General features: G+C 35.2%; 1 protein-coding gene across 4 annotated transcripts in view; it reads left to right on the top strand.

Moving 5' to 3' along the window:
• Positions 1–4,945: 4,945 nt before the first annotated feature.
• LOC131067543 (uncharacterized) overlaps positions 4,946–22,412 on the top strand; it is a 111,452-nt gene continuing 93,985 nt past the window's right edge. For 2 of the 4 annotated variants that reach the window (XR_009111837.2, XM_058002625.2), the window contains exons 1-7: positions 4,946–5,239; positions 19,229–19,274; positions 19,382–19,548; positions 19,662–19,779; positions 19,909–19,991; positions 20,115–20,174; positions 20,380–20,637. Coding sequence is in view for 3 of the 4 variants with exons in the window: in XM_058002625.2 (XP_057858608.1) it covers positions 5,139–5,239; positions 19,229–19,274; positions 19,382–19,548; positions 19,662–19,779; positions 19,909–19,991; positions 20,115–20,174; positions 20,380–20,637 (833 nt within the window). In the remaining variant the exon portion in view is untranslated. The remainder of the gene's footprint in view (positions 5,240–19,228; positions 19,275–19,381; positions 19,549–19,661; positions 19,780–19,908; positions 19,992–20,114; positions 20,175–20,379; positions 20,638–22,412) is intronic. The other 2 variants (XM_058002613.2, XM_058002604.2) reach the window with 2 other exon arrangements.

The following is a 22,412-nucleotide window of genomic DNA, read 5'->3' as shown; positions in this document are numbered from 1 at the left end:
TTTATAAATTTGAATTATGAAAAGCAATAAAAGGTTGTCCATCATTAACATGCATCATACTATTACAAATCGTATTCTAACATATATTTTAATATAATAAAAATTTGTGTATTATGCCAATTAACTCTGGATGATAATGACAAAGTACATGTTGATCATACCCCTTCAGTAAATTTGTAGATGGATCATGTTATGTTCCCAAAGATATGATATTATAATGTACTTAGGTGAGTAGACATGCCAAAATATGGCACACATCCCTTAAGTTAGTTACATTGGGATATTTGGATAGCTTTTGTAATTAATTATATCAAGCGATGAGTAGGGCTTTGTTAGGATTACCCCCCATTGTATAATTGAGATCTTTATATAAAGGAAGCTATTATCACAATAAGGAGATGAGTGTGCAATGACACACTAAGGAGATGAGTGTAGTGTGATGTTATATTTGGGACCTCTTAGAGACATAGCGTGGAGTGTCTTCTTCCATGAAGAGTATTGAGGTGTTACCCTACATAGGTTCACTCTATTTCTGCATATATTGGATATTAGGGAATATTAGCCCACAGTCATTTATTGTGTTGCATGAGATCTATATTCCACATAATATTATTTTTACTATTATATGCACAAACATCATCAAGTGGTATTAGAGTTATGATTCGGGTAAAGGTAGACAAAACTCTAGTTTTTGAAGATTTGTGTATATCTACCAAATGACTACAATTTCTTCTGTAATTTGTTTACTAAAATTAAAGGATCATATAAGGAAGCTAAAGTCCAAAAATTAAGGTTTTATCATCAATATTTAGTGAGCTATTGCAATTTTATGATTTATCATAAATTCACTTTCTATGCCATAGATCAAGGAATTTTTATTTTATTTTTTTACATTTTTGGAAAGCTAATCAAAATTCATTAATTTGAGGTTGATTACATCATGTATTTTTCATATCGAAGTTGGGTCAATTGGATTCAATAGAATGGTTATCTATTGAAATCATTTTTCCACAAATTATAGTATTGATGGCGGTTACTAATTTTGATGGAAGTGGAGACGCATTAGAATGGCGGTACACACATAAAACATCTGATGGTAAAGTTGTGGCATGGAAAAAAGTTTATGATTTTTATTAAGAGGTGAAGCTTACAAATGGTATTTATTATTACGTAAGGATATTAATTCTTTGGAAGATGATGAAGAAACTAAAGAAGAGGAAGGGAAAAGGAGGAAGAAAACGAAGATGAGGAAGAAGTGGATGAAGAGGAAGAAGAAAAATATGATGGAGAAGCAAAAAAATTAGAAGTAGGAGGAGATGATACATGCACATGCACTTTAGCTCCAAGATAAGAATTTTCAATCCTTCAAATTCATGGACATATTCAAAAGGAAAAAGTTATTCTCTATGAACCCTAGCAACAAGTATAATTTTGTCAACATGGAATTAATAAATAACATCAACTTCGATAGTCAAATATTATGCACACATGTTTTTTTTAAAGATTTAAAGCTCTACTTGGATAAATATGTTCTACTTTCAAAATTTCATGCTTTGGATATGGATAGGTTGGATATCGTCCTTAGTTATCCTTGATTAGAATTTGTGGGAATAATAAACAATAATGTACAAAAGGAGTTCATGAAGCTTTGATACAAAAAGAAAAAATATATTACAAGATATTACACACAATAAAGTACAAAGAAACGTCAAGGAAGAGCAAGTTCAAGAATCTTGTGAAGATTGTACTAGTGAATTACATGAAGAAAAAGAGTTACAAGATATAGAGAAAAAACGACGAGACAAATAGTTCTATCCAAGAGTTAGTAAAACAAGTGGCAAAAAATAGCAAAAAATCAAAGAAGGATCCAATGATAACAAAGGGTGTAGCATACATGCATCCACATCATTATGAGAGGAAACAATGGTGGAGGAAACCCCCGTGGATACATGATAGTATAAGGAATCAACAAGAAAATCACTATGGACTTACAAGGAATCGAGGAAACAATTACAACAACCAATGGTATCGTAGGCTTGTAATGACTATTCGTGGAAGCAAATGACTTGCTATGATAAGGAATGGAATCAAGTGGGTGCAACAAATTATGCCTCGAGGATGGGATCTAGGCACTATCAAGTAAAATATATGATAAGGATCACCTATGAATGGTTCGATGATTGTTCATGGCATCATTTTGTAATAACTTGCAATAGTGATACTATTTGGCTTTTTTCTCATGTTTAAGGAATGAAACATATCAAGGAGGGGTGACATGCTATGTACCAAGGGATATGATATTATAGATGTATTTAGGTGGATGGAGATGTTGACATCTGGTACACATCCCCTAAGTTACTTATATCGATCACGTGGATAACTTATATAATTAATTATATAAGGTGATGAGTAGCCTTCATTGGGATTAGTTCTCCATTGCATTATTAGGAGGAGGTCTATGTAAAAGAGGTGATTATCATTGTAAGGAGATGTGTGAAGTACAATATTATCTTTGGGATCTCTTGAAGATATAGCGTGGAGCTACTTTTTCCATAAGGAGTATTATATGGAGTTATCCTACCTCAAAGGTTTACTCTATTTTGCATATTTTGGATATTAGGGTATCTTGGCCTACAAATATCTATTGTGTTGTGTGAGATTTATGTTCTACATTATATTATTTCTATTATTATATGTGTGGAGCTTATCATATCCAATAGACATATATGGAGGAGAATAATAAAATCAACACTAGATAAACTTTGAATGATAATTTCCAACAGTTCACTTAATGTCATTAACTTTATAGGGTAGTTTGAGGCTTAAAATAAATAATAAATTAGAAGCATCAATCTCACGATGTGTTTGAGTGTGATTAATTTTATCTCCTCCTCTAGACATGGAAGTTTGTTCAACCCTGCCCTATATAGCTTTTGCAAAAGTGCATCAAGTGTGGAAGTGGGTATAAAAGTGGTAGGGTCATCGGAGACACGAGATGATGTATATAGAGGATGAGGAATATGAAGAGAGCAAATGATAGTAAAGGGAATAGAAGTAAAAACAAGAAATGTACACATATGGAGTAATTGATAAGATGAAATGAAGGAGTATGACTAGTGGAGTAAGAAGTAAGCGGGACATTGGAGTATGATAAAAAGAGCACACAAGCACTAAGAATGTGGGAAGGAGACTAAACACAAGGGGATAGTGCTACACACAACACAAGAGGAATTAACATGAGGTATTTTAGAAGTGGTAGGGGTGATAACTTAGAGTTGCCTGATGTTCTCGGATATCGAATGCATGTTTCTCTCTAGGTAATATGTGTTTATATTATTATATCTACATAACATATATGGTTAAATTTTAGAAGTGTAAGTTAAAGGAGACAAATAAATATAAAAGTATATATATTATCCTCAACTTCTTGTACCTATATTTGAAGCGGGTTTGTGCCTATGAACTTCTTAAACAAGGGCCATGTTCTCCTAAGTTATCAAATCCATAGGGAGGACCAATCCAATGCACTTTTCTCATGATTATGATGTAATTAAGATGCTCTATTATTTTGCTACGATGCTTTCATGTGAATGCTCTTAAAATAATTCCTTTATCTACCAAGTTATTTGTAAATGAATGATGAATGTCCGCATATCACATAAATTCACAAAAATATGAAACAACTCTAACCACAACCATTAATAAGAGAGAGTCAACAAAATTTAACTTTAAAAGTTGAAGGATTAGATATACATGCTAGAAACGATCCAAACAAATAATACTCAGAAATCTAATCCAAAAATAATAAATAATAAATAATAAAAAAATGAAATAATCATAAAGCTCTATTGATACTACTATTTCGCTTTAAACTAAAGCTTCTTTTTGTAATAATGTTATGCTTTAGATTCAAGTTCAAGCAAATAAAGTGTTGCTAGAGGTGGCCCACCTCCCGAAGTTACTTGATCACTAGGGTAGTTCCTTGTGTATTGTGGCTAGGGTCCCTCCGGACAGTTCTGCTTCTTGCGATCATTCTCTGCCTCCCGCCCGTAGGCATGGGTAGAGCTTTTCTACTTGCGTTGTCATTCCCCCATATCTTAGGCTCCTCATTGCCACTCTGGCAACATGAGTGGCTTGATTCAATTTGATGATGCTTTGCCTCACCCTTGCATGTAGGTTTTGCCTTTGGGTGGCTCTTGGGCAGGGCGGGGCCATCTATTGGTGGTGGCAAGAGTTGGCCGTTGGTTGGTGGTGATGGTGGTTGGCCAGACTCCTCAAAGTGTCTCTGTTGGATGGCTCTCGCAATTTCACTAATAAGGAATGAAGACAAAGATTTGACGAGGGGTGGCCCATTCCTAATGTCACCCTAGACTTCGTTGATGTATGAGATAAACTGAATGAGTAAGACCCTCCTCTGTCTCCTATTGATATTGCTCTTGCTGCTTAAGCGATTTTATTGTTATTTTTGTTATCTTCCTTTCTAGACACTATACGTGTGACTATAAGAAAAATGATCTTATGTCCTATATTTTTAGACATGTATACATTTTTTAATTAGTACAAAATAATACACATATTTATTATTATTTAAAAACAAATATATATACTACTTTAAAATTTATTATTTTTCTATCTCATCAATTTGATTCAATTATAAACATAAACCATTCATGTAAATCTCATCATAACAAAATTTAAACTATTCAAACTCTCAATTCTCAAAGTACAATCAAGTGCATTTCAGACTTTTCAAAAAGGCACCGACAATATTGCAAAAACAAATTGCTCTAAAATAACACGCCAGCATAAGTTATTCCTTAGAACACGAATCCATCTCAGCAAACAGCAAAATAACGTCGTCCTCACGACATTTTTCCGTCGCTGTCAAATGACGGAAGATCAATTCCGCAAAACACGGCGCGACAAAGAGAGATACACGTTGCTTTTATCGCTGAATATTTTTTATTCTAAAAATGAACCCGAATTTTGGGATAGGTCAAATCCATTTTCGCCTGTTAAATGCCCTGCATATTCGTGTTCTCCGGGCCGGAGAACTCTGTTAGGGTCTCCTCACATTGTTTCTGTCGCTGCGAACAATCATAGTGAAAAATAAGGAGGAAAAAGAGTTTGGAATTGCAATGGAGATCGAGAAAGCAGTTTCGGAGAGCGGCGACAAAAGATTGCAGGCAAAATTCAAGCAATCAATTTACGTCATTCAAAGAACTCTTTCGCTTTATTCGTAAGTCTGTTAAATTCTTCAGTTCAAACTCTTTTCACGTTTATGATTCGAAGCTCTAGGCCTTGGGAACCGTAAATCATCTCACAAAATTTTGAGCGGAATAAATTTGAAGCAAAATTGTGAAGGCTTTTTTGTGGTTTCTTTTATTTATTTATTTTTAATCTGTTAATATTAAGATTCCTACGCACAGGAAGACAAAATGTTGCTGGTGAAGCTTCAAATTATTTGTGAAAACTTAAGAGCAAAATAAATTTGAAAATGAATTGGGATTTTTATCTGTAGTTTCTGTTAACTGTTTATTGTCAATATTCTAATGCTGCCTGCTAGAAGAAAGCTGTTGAATACGCAAATTGTTTGAGAACATTTAAAGCAAAATAAATTTGAAGATAAATTGGAATTGTTCTTCTTTTTAAGATTCTTATGCAGAGGAAAAGGAATTTCTATATATTATAAGAAAGCCGGTGAAGCCACAAAATGTTCGTATAAATTCAGAGAAAAATAATTATGAAAGCAAATTGGGCTTGTTTTTCAGTTGATTTGCCGTTTTCGTTAAGATTCTCATGCAGGGAAACAAACTGTTGCACTTCATAAGAGCGGAGTTTCTAAGCATTTGAAGCCACAAATTATCTGACAAAATGTGGATGAACATAGATTAGAAAATAAATTGTGGCTGGTTCCTTGTATTTTACTGTTAAGATTCCTATGCAAAGGAAATTAAATGTTGCATGCCATTGGAAACACGGACTCAAAAGCCATAAATCACTTGACAAAATTTAGAGTACAGTATCGTTAAATTTGAAGAATAGTCATCTTTATTTTGGTCTTGTGTTTGATCTGTTGTTTTAAATTTGTATTAACAATTTTTTTTATTATTATAAAATTCGGATCTAGATGATTTTGGAGTTTTTCAGAGCAAGGATTTTTGTGCAAATGTAATTTTATTTTGTCTTCAATTATGCATTCCAAACTTTTATTGTTTTTGAAGTCTTTGGTCCCACCTTAATAAATCTTAAGTAAAATAATGAGACATGGGTTGATAATTGATTGCGGCACAGGTTTTAGAGAGAAGTCAAATTTTCTTTGTATCTAAAGGGAAGAAAAAATGATTTAAAGTTGAAGTAGTATTTTTTTGATAAATAATTAAATGTTTCAGGCTTTCACAACATTTTTGTTGTTTAGAACTGCTTCTGGCATTGCTTTGTGAGAAACATTTTGACTGTTCTAAATTCTCACATGGTGGTCTTAGAAAAATACGATATGTTTTTTAATTGGTTGATCGGGAGTTATAATGGATCCCCCACCCCTGGAAAAAAGCCAATGTGCAAAAGTTAGAAGACGATTCAAGATAGATTTGTATCACAGCCTTTCTCTGCCAGGGATCAAAAAAGGAACTAGATAATTATCAGTCTTTAATGAAATTGCTTCCTAGGTCTTCATACTGCTCCATTTCTAGGTTACCCTGGAGTCTGGACAACTGCCATCTGCAAACAAGCTTGAGAGTACATTCAACAAAAGCATAGGTCTTTGCAGCAGCCTTCTGGAATCATTTTATGTAAGAAGCTAGGTGGAAAATTACAACTTCTTAGTGCAGGATTTTTCATTTGTCAACATAGCAAGTAGAGACCATCAGGTGCCAGTGCAGAGGGCAGAGATGCTGAACAACTCCCAACTAACAACTGTGAAGCTCAACTATAGAGACATAAACCCACGAATACTCCATCCATAGAAATAAAGTCTCCTAGGGGAAAATGGAGCAGAGCCAAAGCAAAATGTTCTGAGAAATATATCCAGTATTGAATAGGCTAAACTTTAGAGTATAGAGACATAAACCCATGAAGTCTCCATCCATAAAAATAAAGTCTCCCAGGGGAAAGTGGAGCAGAGCCGAAGCCAAATCTTCTGAGAAATATATCCAGTATTGAATAGAAAAATATAAAGTTTGTGGGCGCTTCCTTCATGCAGACCAAATCCATTGATGATTTTATTACTAACTTGCCCAATCGCTACTTTGGATTTGTTTGTAGGCAGCATGGAACCAAAAACTGCTGCTCCAAAAGCTCCAATCCAACAGAAAAGATTGAGATTATATACAAACCCAACTAAAGCAAGCACGAGTTTGATATCCGTTATGTAGCATAATATTCTTGATTGGTTTGGTGTCAAAGATTACTTTCTGCAGGCTATTTTGAGATGAATTTCTGTATTAGTGAAGTTGTGTTTTGCCTTTATTGTTGCTGATTTATTTTGCGCTTTTTTGTTGCTTGGATCAGGTTTGTTCTTATTTGGAAAATTGTGTCATATCATAATTTATTGATATCATTGATGATAATATAGCTTACAAAGTATACGATGGATGAGTATTAGGTTGTTGTGGTACCATCAATCACCGTAGTTTCACCTGCTATAGTTGGTAGTTTGATAATAAAGTGTTGATTGATACATCAGTTAAATCTTTTCTTATTTTTTATAAGATCATGTCTCTAAATGTTAGTTATAAATCATTGTTTGCTATAGCAAATTTGATTTTGAGGTTGCGAGTTTAGGTCTCAAATGCTTCCCCTGTGCATATTAGGTTTATTGGTTCTAGAAGAGCTATATGAAGGTTCTGCAGGTGGAACCTTGTTGGTCTTATTCCTGTGGGAATCGTCTGCTTTGCTTTTAATTGCTACATGGTACCATGAATCATCAATTTATCTTTCCAGGGGTCAATTCTTGTGTTAGAAAGTAGTTTACAAACTGTTTCTTTCAATAATTTTTTTATCTGATTCCATCTTTGATATGAATTTTATTAAGTCTATTTTTTAGCAGAAATAATTTTCATTTTTAGATTTCAAGGTCATGCACACTTAACAATCTTATTACTTTTATAGGATGACCTCATTTCTTAATGATTAAGGTCCTTCTCAAAGGAGAGAAAAGTATCTCCCTGTATATTGGTTCATGTTTGAATATCATTTGTTTTCATAGGAGGTCAGTTTTATGATTTATCTATTCCTTGTTCATGTTCTAATTTACACCATCACAAGCTTACAGGGGCAATTTGTTTTTCAATCTAAGAATCAGCAGTAGCCATGTGTTTTGATGTCAACTAAGATAGCCATTCATTAATTCTTTTCACATTGAGTTTATTGACTTTAATACTGCTTTTTTATTAAGGTCTCTTTGATAAGCACCCTTAACAGCAAAGGTTCATTGCAAAGTGTCATCATTAATTACTCAAAAGAGTAGATTTGTTGTAATTGAATGGTGATCCCATAATTACCAGACTTGGGCTCATCACAGACTTGGCAAACTGATTTTTTTACAAGGTCTCAGACTTGGCACAGAAACTTGGTGCTTTTAGAGAGAATTTAAAAAAGAAAATTGACTTTTGAAATTTTTTCCTGGAGACTGAGCCAGATTCAGCTGGAGTCAACCAAACTCACTGGGTCTCTGAAACGAGCCTGCGTGCCTTTTTTAGGCCTGCTTAATTCAGGACTTAGCAAGTCTGCTGGGTAATTGGTGAATCATGTCATTCTGATGGAACCATTATAAATATCGTATTTTAGGTGCAAGAAGATATGCCATTACTCATGACATTTGATTCAGGAGCTTAAAACTAGCTGCTTGCAAGAATTTCTCATATGACAGAATTGACAAGTGTCTTTTAACCCTATTTTTGATGTGCATGATTACATTGTAGTTCTTAAATGAACATTTATGTGATGCTTTTAACAATAATCTATTAAAAAGTTTATATCTAGTTTGCTTAAATCATAGAAACTTTTTACATACAAAGAGTGTTTATGATGTTATTCATTGAACGATTTAGTTGGAAGGTGTTATCTTCTTTAATGGGCGGGAGGCTATGAGGAATGGTAATTAATTATTCTGTGAAGTCTAGAACAATAAGAAATGAGTATTTCATTATGCAAAGTCCATACAACCAATTTCGATTTTTCAACTAGTTCTCAATTCAATTTGACAGCCAAAAGAATGATTAGTAGTGTAAGCAATTTTGGAATTAAATATAATTATATATGTAAAATCCTAATTTCTTTTGTCTATGATTTTTAGCATGATAGGATATAATACTTTGTACAACGATGTTTTTGGATATTGAAACTTTCTAATTCCATCCATATGTATGTGTGTTTGACTTTATCTTGTAACTATTATTCATTCTTTTTTTTTGTTTTCTCACTTTACTTTTTCTGTTATTCCTATCTGTGTAAACCTGGAGCTTTTGGAGGTGTAGTTGCTAGTTTTGAAAGTGAGTGGAATGTAGCAGAAAAAAAAAATAGAGTTGTAAATTGATTTTTAATGTACTTGAGGTTTCCCAGTCTATTAGATAGCAGGAAAGAGCTTCTAGTATGAATTCTGTACATTTAATTTACATCAGTGTTTTGGATCACACTTTGTGATGCATCATCATAATAATGAGATTGAGAAGATTGCAGAAGAGCTCAATTAAACAATGGATGCCAAGAAAGAACATGGGAATTGATAAAAAGAATAAATAAAAATGAAGATTTAATAAGGGAACAAGGAGGAAGAATGGAAAGAGGGAGGGAAGTGAGATTAGGTACTGAAGAGAGAATGTCAGAAAGTAGAGTGCAATTAGAAAGGAGAAAAGAAGTTCTGAACCTAATGAGGAAAAGGAAAAAGAGCAAGATGAAGGGAAGTGAAAAAATAACATTGGAGAGATTGTTAAGTGGGAAGTTGAGAGGTGCAAGGGATTCAATAGACTATGTGGGTGCTTGTGAGTCTCAATTGTGGTGAATGATCTTGAACACTCTTAAACCTTTCAATAAACACCACGTTCTTTGGTCTTTTTCTCCTAGTTTCCTATTTCCCAACTGCATCCCTTGGACCTCTCACCTTCCCTCTTAACAGTTTCTCCAACATTATTTTATTTCTTTGGTTCAGTTCTTTTTAATATTTCCTTTCCTCATTAGTTTAAGCGATTCTCTTTTCTTTTCTAATTATGCTCTCCTTTCTCCTCATGTTTGCTGCCCTGCCTCTTTCCATTTCTTCCTTCTTTGTCTCCTTGCCTTTATCTTATCTCTCACCACTTAGCTTTTTATGCATAGGTCTCATATTATAATCTTATCCCTATCTTCCCTATTAAATCTAAATTTTATTTTTTTGTCATTTGTTGGTTTTTTTGTCCTTTCTTGACATCTATTGTTTATAACTTTATATTGAGTTATATTGCAATACTCTCATTGTTTTGGATCTCAATTATCTTGACAATGGATCACAAAGTGTGATCTAAAACATTGATGTTGTTGGAGTTGATACTGGACCCCACAACTCCCAAAAATCACTTGCAACCAAACTGCCTATTATATCTAGAGAGAAAAAGGCATGATTGTGCCATGCGACCTTGAGAAGAAAATTGATCCAAAAAACATTTGATATTGAAATAAATGTTGGATGATTACTATTGTAAAAATTAATAGAACACAATATTCTAATATTCTATTAAATAATAGGATTATTATTATAAAGAGGCTCATCTTCTTATGTAGAGATTCGAGAAGAAACCACCCAAATGGTTAAACATTACATGAATCACTTAAAGCTAAAACGAAAATCTAGGAAAAATGGAAAGAAAACACTTGCCTCTAAGGCATCTTTATTACAACTATAAAGCCTTATCTTTTAATAATTTAAAGGCTTACTTCATTGAAAGAAAAACATAACAAATGAAAAACACCATGAACCATACCATTCTTTGAAAACAAACCATAGTTTAGGTAGAACTCCATCAAGCTACTTCGATCCTTTGCGAATTCTTGAGTTCCTAGATTACTACCTCCTTGAACTTGTGGATCACAGATCTCTCAAACCATTGAACACAATCAATGTTGAGATATACCTGACCGAGCTCCATCAAGTTGTCTCATAACCCTCATAAGTGTATGACTCCTAAGATCATAGATTCCCAAGCTAACTAGGCATACATCCATTTGAACTATCTATTCTGGCTTTTTACTTGTCTTCAAAGAACTAGACTTCTCAAAAATGCGTAAAAAACATCTCTTTCACCATTGTCAACATTTGGATGATCTTCAACAATGGCTACATTAGCTCCTTTGAGAACATCATTTACTCAAAGTCTACAGTTACATGCCATGTGGCCCATTTTCTTGCAATAATAGCATTTTGCCACTCTTTTGTCCTTAGTAGATCTTCTAATATTTGAGTATAATGCTACTTTAGGTTCAAGATCATCTATTGTATCTCTTTCAATAGTCTTGTTTTATTCAGTTAGGAGAGTTCAAATCATGTCTTCCGAGCTTTTAGAAGAAAGTTGACTAAGAGTAAAGATTACATTGCTGAAATTTAAAGGCAAACTGTCTAGGAAGATAGCTTTAGCATCGTCATCATCCACTACAGCATTGACCTTTGCTAGTTTGCAAAGAAGAGACCTTAGATTGTTCATGTGGCTTGACATAGTGATTCCGTAAGCCATCTTGAACTTGAACAGTTGAAGCTTTAAAGAGAATTTTGCATTAGTCATTGCTACTACAAATAGTTTATTCGAATTCTCCCGAATTTCCTTAATATTATATTGCCAAATCTACATGATGTAACTTAGAGTTGGAGAGGGCAAGACCAAAAATGGCTTTGGCTTTATCATCTTTGCTTTGCCATTCTAGTACTTTACTAGCATCTGTTGAAAGTGTCTCATTTTCGTTAACTATTCCCCTGTGCATTCATTGCATCTAGGTTTTTACTTTCTAGGCGTGAAAGTTGAAACCAAAATATTTATCCAACGAAATTTCCCTTTTCAAAAAATAAAATCGAACATTATCAAGCCTTAACACAGACTTCCAACACCTTGAAATCTGGGACCTATCTAAACATTGGCACAAACCCTAGTTATGACTTGTAGAAACAAGAGGCATCGATTATTTAATCTTTATAAAGATATTTGATGGAGAATTTTTCAATATACCAGCAAGTTGCAAACCCTTTGATTTCATTAAAAAAATTATGCTTTGGCTTTCATTTGCAAACTCTGGTTGTAGTTTGTAAAACACTTGTGCCCTAGTTGCAATTTTTGAAAGCTCTAGTTGTGACAATTTGAAAAACCTCGGTCGTCGATTTTATTAAAAAAATGGTATGCACCCTTGCACAAATGCCCTAGCTACGGGTTTCAAAATATCACCACGATTTTTAGACTGGAAATATGGTGTCTTCAAAAACCTTATGTGGTACTTGTAGAAAAATATCACCCAGTTTTAGTAGATTTGGTCATGATTTTCATTCAAAAAAGCTTCATTTTTTTGCAAAGAAAAATGATGCAACTTTAATTTGCACATGACACGATTTGCAAAAAAATATTGATGCAATTTTCCATTGTTTGATGGTGCGTTTTTCTACAATATTAGGCTTGTGATTTGCCCATAGAAAAAGCGAACTCGTGATTTAACCTTGAAACCCTTACAAGTTTTTCCGCAAGAATCAAGTACGTTTCATGTGACTCCTTCCTCTGATACCATATTGTAAAAATTAATAGAACACAATATTTTAATATTATATTAAATAGTAGGGTAATTTTTCACAAAGAGGTTCATCTCCTTATATAGAGATTGGAGAAGAAACCACCCAAACGGATAAACATTACATGACTTGCTTATAGCTAAAAACCGAATATAGGAAAAACAGAAAGAAAACACTTGCCACTAAGGTGGCTTTGTTAATATTATTCTTATAATTACAATGTACAATAATGAATGCTTATAAAAGCAAAAACAAACTTGGATGAGGATTAGATTAGATTATGACAAATGTCCTCATCCTATCCTATGAGACAACATGACCTAAAAATAGAAAAAAAACACTCCTAGAGTAAAAAAAAAGGGGACCTAATTAAGTAATTAATGATTAATTAATAAGGTGAGTATCTTATTTCTTCTAACATCATGCAATAATTTCAATTTAGGGAGAAGCTAAAAACCTAATGATGAATTCAAAGAATGGATGCATGGATGGGTTCCAACTACAAGGCTTAATGAGGTACCCATGTATAAATAGATAAATCTCTTATAACTGGAGAAAAGGAGAAAACCCTCATGGGAAAAAACTACTCTCCAAAAGAGAGAATGAAATAAATGTGTACCCAGTGAAAGAAGGAAAGAAGAACTCAATATGACCTCCCAAAGACTACTTATATCACATAAGTACAATGAATGCCTTCCCAATAGGAGAGAGAAGATGAGAATATGAATCCTCCCATACAGAAGTAGCCCTTGTACCAATGATGAAAGTCTATAGACAAAATATGATCCATTGCCTGCAAACAACATGTCTCTCCTTAGAAAGAAACAGATCTATTGGCGATTGGAAAACCCATTCCCATAAGCTGATGAATAGTGAATCTGAATCCAAATGATGTGTGCCTCTAGAAAGTGCTCAAATGTTCACATGGCAAAATGAGATGACGACGATCCAAAATCTTGTAAAGATTGATATAGAACAAGCTCCATAACAATGATGGGCTAACATTGATGATGTGGCTGAATGAAAGAGGAGATAAATGTCCTCAAAATAATCCTTTAAATCTGCAATATGAGACTCCACAAATAAGGATGATATGTTTGCTAGATATAAATCCCAAGTAGCTATGTCTGCAAGATGATGAATGTCCTACTGCATTGAATCAATAAGGCCTTGAATGTGGTGATATTGATTTGATTAAGAACAACAAAGATGGAGATAGGGTCTCGATATGAAAAGTGGGAACAAGGAGAAAAGCCTCTAAATCATCATAACATGCAAGACTTGTGATATACTCAAGCTTCTTTAAAGTATCATCAAAGGGTATGCAATCTGCATCATCAAGGGGAATGAGACAATCTACAACAAGATCTTTTGGGAATGGAGAGATATGAGGGTCTCCATGGATCTCCCAAAGTCGAATCCTAAGTGTGTGGGGACAATAAATGTCCGATACAACACACATAGTGTCATGATCAACACTAGAACAAATCACTCCTACAACATGGTCAACAATATTTCCCCAAGCTGATTTACTCCTTGGTGTGTTTGGTTCAGGCATGAGTCTGTAAAGATATGGAAAAATATTAAGCCACTTGAGATGTGTCAGGATGTTTTTTTGTCGAGACTCATAATTATCCTTTTTTCAGATTAGCACACAAGGATGAATAGAAAAGTCCATGATACCTCCTCAATGATAAAATTAGATGCCAATAACCTCAATGCATGTAAAATAGATCAAATGAAGTCATCTCACACAAACAAATCATTTCTAGGTGCTAACATGTGCAAGTAATGAATCAGAATGTGAAATCAGAACAAATTAAATAAAAAGTAATTGGGTCAAATTGTGGAAAAAGTGCATGGATAGATTTGAAGATCTCTAAAATACCTTTGCAATGTTGTAAGAATTGTTGAAATCAGAGGTATAGAATAAAATTTATGAGCTTAGAAGCCGAAAATGATGGCTTGACTTCAACAGGTGATAAATTTTAGTAGTAGCAAAATTTGATGATGAGACCTGTACCACTGGAAAGTATGTGGAACTAGCTTTCTGACAATACCTTGTTTGCTCAATTTTGACACTATATGCCCAAATTATGCCATAAAGAAAGAAAAAACAGCTCCCTTATGGCAAAATTAGGGTTTGGAGGGGGCTTTTGTTGGTGTTGGAAATAAGCCACACCCGGACCGACGATGGACTGGTCCAAGAGGGGCCAGTAGCTGAGTGGTAGAGCACTCTAGCAGCGTATGAAAGGTCCTAGGTTCGAGTCCTAGCTGGTCCATGTCTCAACATGGTATCAGAGCCAGGTCTAGGCTAGTAGCCCCAAGCACACGACAGGTGTGGCTTAAGGGGGGGTGTTGGTGTTGGAAATAAGCCACACCCGGACTGACGATGGACTGGTCCAAGAGGGGCCAGTAGCTCAGTGGTAGAGCACTCCAGCAGCGTATGGAAGGTCCTAGGTTTGAGTCCTAGCTGTCCATGTCTCAACAACTTTTAGGGTACAGTGATGATGTCGGTAGATAGAATATTCTATGCCTTGTTGAAATATTCCCTTCGGTGGCTGGAAAAAAAATACTATTTCCAAATAATGGTCAATTTGCTAGAATATGCTGAAGGTGTTGGAATATTCTGAGGTTCAAGATTTGTTTACCGAATGTCCTTGTTCTTGCCACTAGTGGTTAGAAAAATTACTGGGATGCTTTTTTGCAGACTTCTGAGATTTCGGGAGTGTTTGCCAACATAATGCCATCGAGACTTTGTTATCAGACAATAGAGAATAAAAAGCCGCCATTGGTGGAAACCTGTTGTCGACGGTGTCATTTTCCCTGTGGGGACAGAGTGTGTAGTGTATGATCTGTATGGTCATGCCAGTAGTTCTTTTTTTAAATTTCATTTTGAATTAATTTTTTTTTTTTTTTTCAGAGTCTGTATTGACACTCATAATGAGAAGTAATGGTCCATATTGACACTCATAATGAGAAGTAATGGTCCGTATTGACACTCAAAAAGAGAAGTAATGGTGGCAGGTCTGTTCAAATGTTTGTATGCCATTTTCTTGCTGCTAATTTTTTTTGTTTTGTTTTCCTACTACTCCAATTTCAGCGTTTGGATAGGCTTTCTTAGGGTTTTGGGTTTTTTGAATGCAAAAATTATGCTTGTTTCACTCTAGGATGATTTAATGGATCTCTCAAAAAATAGATAAGAAATCACAAATATGGTGCTCTGATACCATGTTGGAGTTGATAGTGAATCACACACACAACTGCGAAGAATCACTTGCAACCAAAATGCCAAACACATCTAGAGAGAAAAAGCCATGATTGTGCTATGGAACCGTGAGAAGAGAATTGATCTAGAAAAGGATTTGAGATTGAAGTGAATGTTGTATGATTATAATTTACAATGTTGAACAATTATAAAAGCAAACGCAAACCCTAGATGAAACCCTAGGTGAGGATTAGATTAGATCATGACAAGTGTCCTCATCCTATGCTATGACACTGCTAAGTTTAGCAAATAAAGTAAAAGGGGACCTAATTGATTAATTAATTGAAAAGGTAATTATTCTTTTTTTGCCCTTTTGAATCTAAATTTTTTTTTTGCCTTGTGTTGGTTTTTGTGTCCTTTCTTGACATCTATTGTTTATAACTTTATATTGAGTTATCTTGCAATATTCTCATTGTTTCGATCTGAATTATCTTGACAATTGATCACAAAGTGTAATCTAAACTGCTGATGTAAATTAAATTGATTATAGCATTGTGGAGAATCCACTTTTGCTTTTGTCTTTGTGAAGTTTCAATCTAATGGATAATTTTGACTTATCGGCTGCCATGCTTCCCCAAGTTTATGCCTTTTCCAATATTGTGCCGTCATTTCATATTTGGTAGTGTTAGGAGCAATTGCAAGTTTTATATTGATTCCTTTCATTTTGCTAAGGCTTGTTTCGCATGATGCTCTTATCTTCAATGGAGCTTTGTTAATTGTATGAAGGAACTTGTATGTTTTAAGGAAATTTACCTTACCTAGGAATCTTTTGGAAAGGGATTGTAGATTCCTTGTGGCAGCGTTTGTTATCACTTGGATCTGCACCCTTTGCTGAAACTGATTCAGCTTGCCAGGGACACAATGGGAATGACTTCAAGGTGTGGGACCCTTGCAGTTGAGGTTAAACCTCCAGAGAAGGTTGGTTCCTTTCTAAGCCTAAATGCATGTGCTGATTCAACCCAACACCTAATGAACTAAATCTAATTGTATTCTAACAACTCAATGATGAAAAGGGAGAGAGAGAGAGATGCAGAAAAGGAAAGGGGCAATAATGCACCAAGGCTACAAGTTTCCTCTTGGCTGGCAACATCACAGAAACCAACAAAACTGCCTAAACTCACAGACCCCATTTAGTAGCCCTTACGGACAAATATGGAGGTAAGGGATTCAACAGTCACTAGGAGGGAAGAGGTATCCATAGATAGTTTCTGCAAATCGTCATTACATAGTTATAAAAGTAGTAAATTTAATCAACACAGCATACAGAAAGTGGGAGAAGGTGAAAGGGTACATCCTATTAGTAAATTTAATCAAATTGCATGTTACCCCTATGAATAACTTTAGCTCAATTAGACCTGCTTAAGGTAAATCGACAGCTTACTGGTATTGGCTGGACTCTAGCCCTACCCAACTAACTGAATATTATGTGTGCCTGATCTATTACCATACTCACACACAATGAAGCTGATAATCAGAACAAGAGGTAGGGCATAACAATTAACAATTTTTTGTGCAGTTTTTACAGGAGGTTCCTTTCTTTTTTTACAGTTGGCAGTGGCCTTGATATTGATGTCATTAATGGGGAAGAGTCATAAGCTGTTTGTTGTTCATGGTCAAAACAGATTTATTTTTGGACTCCTCTCTGCAGTATTATCAATGAATTTTTGTTTGTATTTTTAGATATTTGTTGACAATGGTGGCTTGTATTTAGTTCCCAATTTTCTATGCTGCTGTCAGGTCTGTTACCAATGGGAGTTCGTGTTTTCATTTCATGGAAACCACTGATTGCCTAGGAGCATATAGTTATTTTAGTGATGGTTCAGATTTTATTGAGGAAATTTAATTTGAACTCTATTTCCCAAAGTTCCCAGACTCGGACTCGGCTCTGACTCGGCAAGGCTGACTTGACTCGTGACTCGGCTCGGACTCGGCAATGACTCGGCAAAATAAGAAAACCCTTGAAATTTAGAGATTTTTAACGATTTAAAACTTGTTTCATACACCCATTATTGAATCAAGCTTAAAGACACTATAACATCATCAAATAGAAGCTAATTTGATCACATACATAAACATACATCCATCACATGCGTAGAAATGTAAATTGTAGCTGAAGGAATTAGAAAACATAGATATATAGAGTTATAAATGTTGTCCAATGTATATAAAATCCATGACTTCAAATGTTCCCAAACATATATGTAACTGTAAAGTGTAAACAAAAACAAGTCTATGGCTCAGGCTTTGGCTCAGCCTCGTCTATCTGCCTCCTAGAAAGGCATCTAAGGTAGGTCTTGGATGACTGAGTAGCCATAGTCTCTGCCTGTGATGTGCCAGTCTGAGTAGCCATAGGTGTTGGGGACGAGGGGACGTGTTTCCGGGACGGGGGGACCAAGGGCTTAAGTTTGGGGACGGCGACGGGGGGGTGGCAGGGTGGTGGTGCTGATATAGTTATACATATACATATAGTACTTGAAAAACTAGTTTTGAAAAGATGTATGACAGTATTACAGTATAAGAATTACATTTTCAAATGAGACTATAGGAAATTTGAAATACTAAATCTAAATACCAGTTACCAAGATTTCTAAGTTGTGTTGTTATATGGAGCCTAATCAGAGTTAGAGGTTAGATTTTCCCTACTTCTATCGGCACAGTTTCCCCCTATATTTTTCAATGGGGGTTTGGGGGCAGCGCCCCCAACTTGGGGTCAAGGGGCAGCGCCCCTTGCGCGTTCCCTGTCGCGATACAGGGCGGGGTCGAGGGGCAGCGTCCCGCGAGGCCAAAAATACTTTTATTATTTTCTAAAGGCGTCGAGTGTTATAAGAAAGGGAAATGGCGAAAAAAGTCATTAAAAAATGTTATGTTTTTTTTTTTTTTTTTTTACTGCACTTTATTAAGTGACTCCAGCCGGGTCACGACCCTCGGACTCGGCGAGTCAGGGAATGACTCGCCTGACTCGGCGAGTCAGGCCCTCTGACCCGTCCGAGCCCGGGTCAGGGTCACCGTGACCTGGCAGGGGTCACCCGGCCCGCTGACTCGCGTGACTCGCCGCGAGTCACGGAACTCTGCTATTTCCTGATAGTTTTGCTGTCAAATTATCATTAAGTTATATGTATGTCTTAACTCTTAACCTTAAGATTTTTTCTGAGAGATTATCTTCAATAGCGTTTTATGTGCACAATTTCATTGGATATGATTTAATAAATAGTGTTTTTTAACTACAGGTTTGATGAAGTTGCCTTTAGTTTTAATGGCGGGAAAGACTCAACGGTAAAGGCCTTTCCTTACTTGTGAAGCCTATTTTTTTCACAGTAAGAAGGATCTTTGAATGGAAAATAACAAAACTAAGGTCGGTTTTTATTATTGGGACTCTGCAGGTTTTGCTGCATCTTCTGCGGGCAGGCTATGCCTCTGTGGAAGCAATGGGAGTAAGAGACAGTGAACATGTACAGTCTAAACCAAATCACCCAATAAGGACAATCTATTTTGAGAGTCCTGGGGCATTTCCAGAAATCAATGCATTCACATATGAGACTGCAGAAACGTGAGCCAATAATTTCATAAGAAGTTATATATTCCTCATAAGTTCCAATTTTTTTTATTGTTGTTCTTTCAATAAAGAATCACAGTTTCCTCATTAGAGACTTTTTGGGTCAGCTATAACTTGCAGATGGAAATAATTCGGCTTGACTTTAAGTCAGGTCTAGAGGCATTGCTAAAACGAAATCCTGTCAAAGCAATCTTCCTTGGTACTCGTATTGGCGACCCTAATGCGGTATACTGGCACAGGCGAGGCGATGAAATTTTATAGAAAACAAGTGATGTATTCACTGCTTTGTATTATAGTTTCATTTCAGTGTTTCTAAGTTCTTAAGATTGCTTTCCCTTGTTGTGGTATTTGTAGGTTGGACAGGAACAGTTTTCCCCAAGCTCTGCAGGATGGCCACCTTTCATGAGAGTGAATCCAATTTTGGATTGGTCATACAGGTCAATCTTTGAAAATGTCTATTCACATCATGTTATTTTTGTATATAAATTCTGTCTTTGTAAATTTCAAGTGCAATATCTTAAACTTTGTCATTGGTGGAATTTGTTTGCTATTCCTTACAGAGACGTATGGGCCTTTCTTCTTACTTGCAAGGTCCCATATTGCAAGCTTTATGATCAAGGGTAATACTTATTATTAATAGCTGTTTAGACAAATTTTTTTATGAAGGTTTGTGTTGTCAATTATTAGTGAGATATAGCATGTGATCTTTGTGAATTGCAGTCACAATCAGTATTTACCTTTTTTCTACAGTCCACAAATATGCTAGCAATTGCAGTATATAACAAACATTCAATCATTTGAATCATATTTACCTGTTCTCTCCAGATATACCTCGATTGGGAGTGTTCATGACACAGTACCAAATGGATTGTTGTGCATTGAGAACTCATCTGGACTCAAGGAAAAATTTAGACCTGCATATTTATTGGCTGATGGAAGGTTGGAAAGAGCAGGAAGGATGAAAAGGTCATCCTTTAGAGGTCGTGATACTAAGGTGGCTATAAGCAATGGAATGAATGATGCTTTGCCTTCTGATAATAGCACATTAGTGGCATCAATAATTGGTGTAGGGGATGAGATTCTGTAAGCTACTTTACTCAAGCCAATTAAATGTTCAATTTTCTTTTGGAATTGTTTGTATTCGTGTTATGACTTGTATATTTTAGACCAGATTTATGTATCAGTAATCATAAATTGCCTGCTTGCACTGAGTATTCTGATATGATGTTTGGTTAGTTGGGCTTTGTTTATCAAACAGGTTTAGCTGTGTGATTGAAAAATGTTTAAATTTTGCTGTTGCTTGTCTTTTCCTAGGACAATTCATGGTGTTATTCTGTATTATACATTCTATGCATCTAACCCAGTTAGAGCTTCATAGTTTTTTAAATTTTGTTTCAATTTGTAACTGGGTTCTTTTTCCATTTTAGTTCTGATAATTTGATATCACGTGACCTTGTTATATTTTTCAAAACACACATTTTATATTCCTGTCCTTGTAGATAATCTAAATTGCAACATACAACTCTAGTTGAAGTCATACTGGAACTAAATAAAAGAGCTTTCTGTGTAACGACATAAAAAAAAACTAGCAGCAAGGAGCACTGCACAAGTTACCATACCTGTAACAACATAACGAAAGGTAAGGTAGCAAGAATCATTGCACATTAAGAAACCATAATGATATAGAATTTTCCAACAGCTTTATTTCAAATCACAAATCAGCCTAGGATCTTATTACCATGGCAAGGCATTCAGCACTAAACCATTTAAGATCAGCATAACAACATTCCATCATAGAAACCAAGTCATGCATATTGTTGAGAGCATAATACCGTATGTAGAACTTAACTGAAATAAGAGTCACGTATTCCTTCAGCATTAAGTTTTAAGAAGTCCAAACCTCTAATGTCCATTCTCCATCAACCAAGCGGGAGAGTGAGAGAGAGCATCATTGGAACGATTTACACCCTGCCACGAAGCCATAGGCTTCCCCGTGCTACCCCACGAAGGGAGCCCGACCCATCACGAGGAGTCTAGCATTCCATGGCCAACATGTGTGAAAACTGTGCACAAAATAGAGTAACTGACACATGCAACCTATTAATACCCTAAGCACAATCTCTATGCATATGTCCCTTTACCCCAAAGTGACTCATTATAACCCAAAAAATTCCTTGTCTAATTATTTGAGTTATCTGCTTTGGCCAAAGCATTTATTTCCTCAGGACCAACCCAGTAGCCACTTTGCACCTTTTCACATCATGTATAAATGTAAATTATTCTTGGAGTTAACTTTAGCCAATGATATTGAGGACTTAATCTCTACTTGCATATCTTACCTGGTTTCTTTGTTACAATCAATTAAACCATGAGTTACTGTTCTCATAGAATCACAAAGGCAACTTCCATGGAGCTAGAATGAGTTCACACTAAATTTGTGCTTTACATCTAACGTTGCTGGAAAATTTTAATAATTTCAGAGATTAAATACTGCATATGCAATACTATAGGCAGCATATTTACACAAGATTGCTGATTATAAAAGTTCACATTATACAGATTTAGACAGGGTATTGAGAATGTTTATTAACTCTTGGCATCTCAACATATAAATAAATTTCATTCTGCTGAGGTTGATCCATGCTTTCTTCCTTCTCCATAAGCCTTTTTCTCAATAGTTTGTACTGTAGGACACTAACATAGTTAATAAACAAAGGACAACAGCTTGCTGCTGATAGTAGAATGCAATGAATGGTGGAAAAAGATACAGTAGTCATGTGGAGGCCATTATTTAACCAAGTTGAACATGACTGCTGGAATTTACTACAGCAGTCATGTGGAAGCCCATTATAAAATCC

This window comes from Cryptomeria japonica, chromosome 5, assembly GCF_030272615.1.
Source record: "Cryptomeria japonica chromosome 5, Sugi_1.0, whole genome shotgun sequence".
In the NCBI taxonomy this organism is placed as follows: Eukaryota; Viridiplantae; Streptophyta; class Pinopsida; order Cupressales; family Cupressaceae; genus Cryptomeria; species Cryptomeria japonica.
Note: the sequence above shows the minus strand (reverse complement) of the source record. Positions and strands in the feature narration are given on the sequence as shown.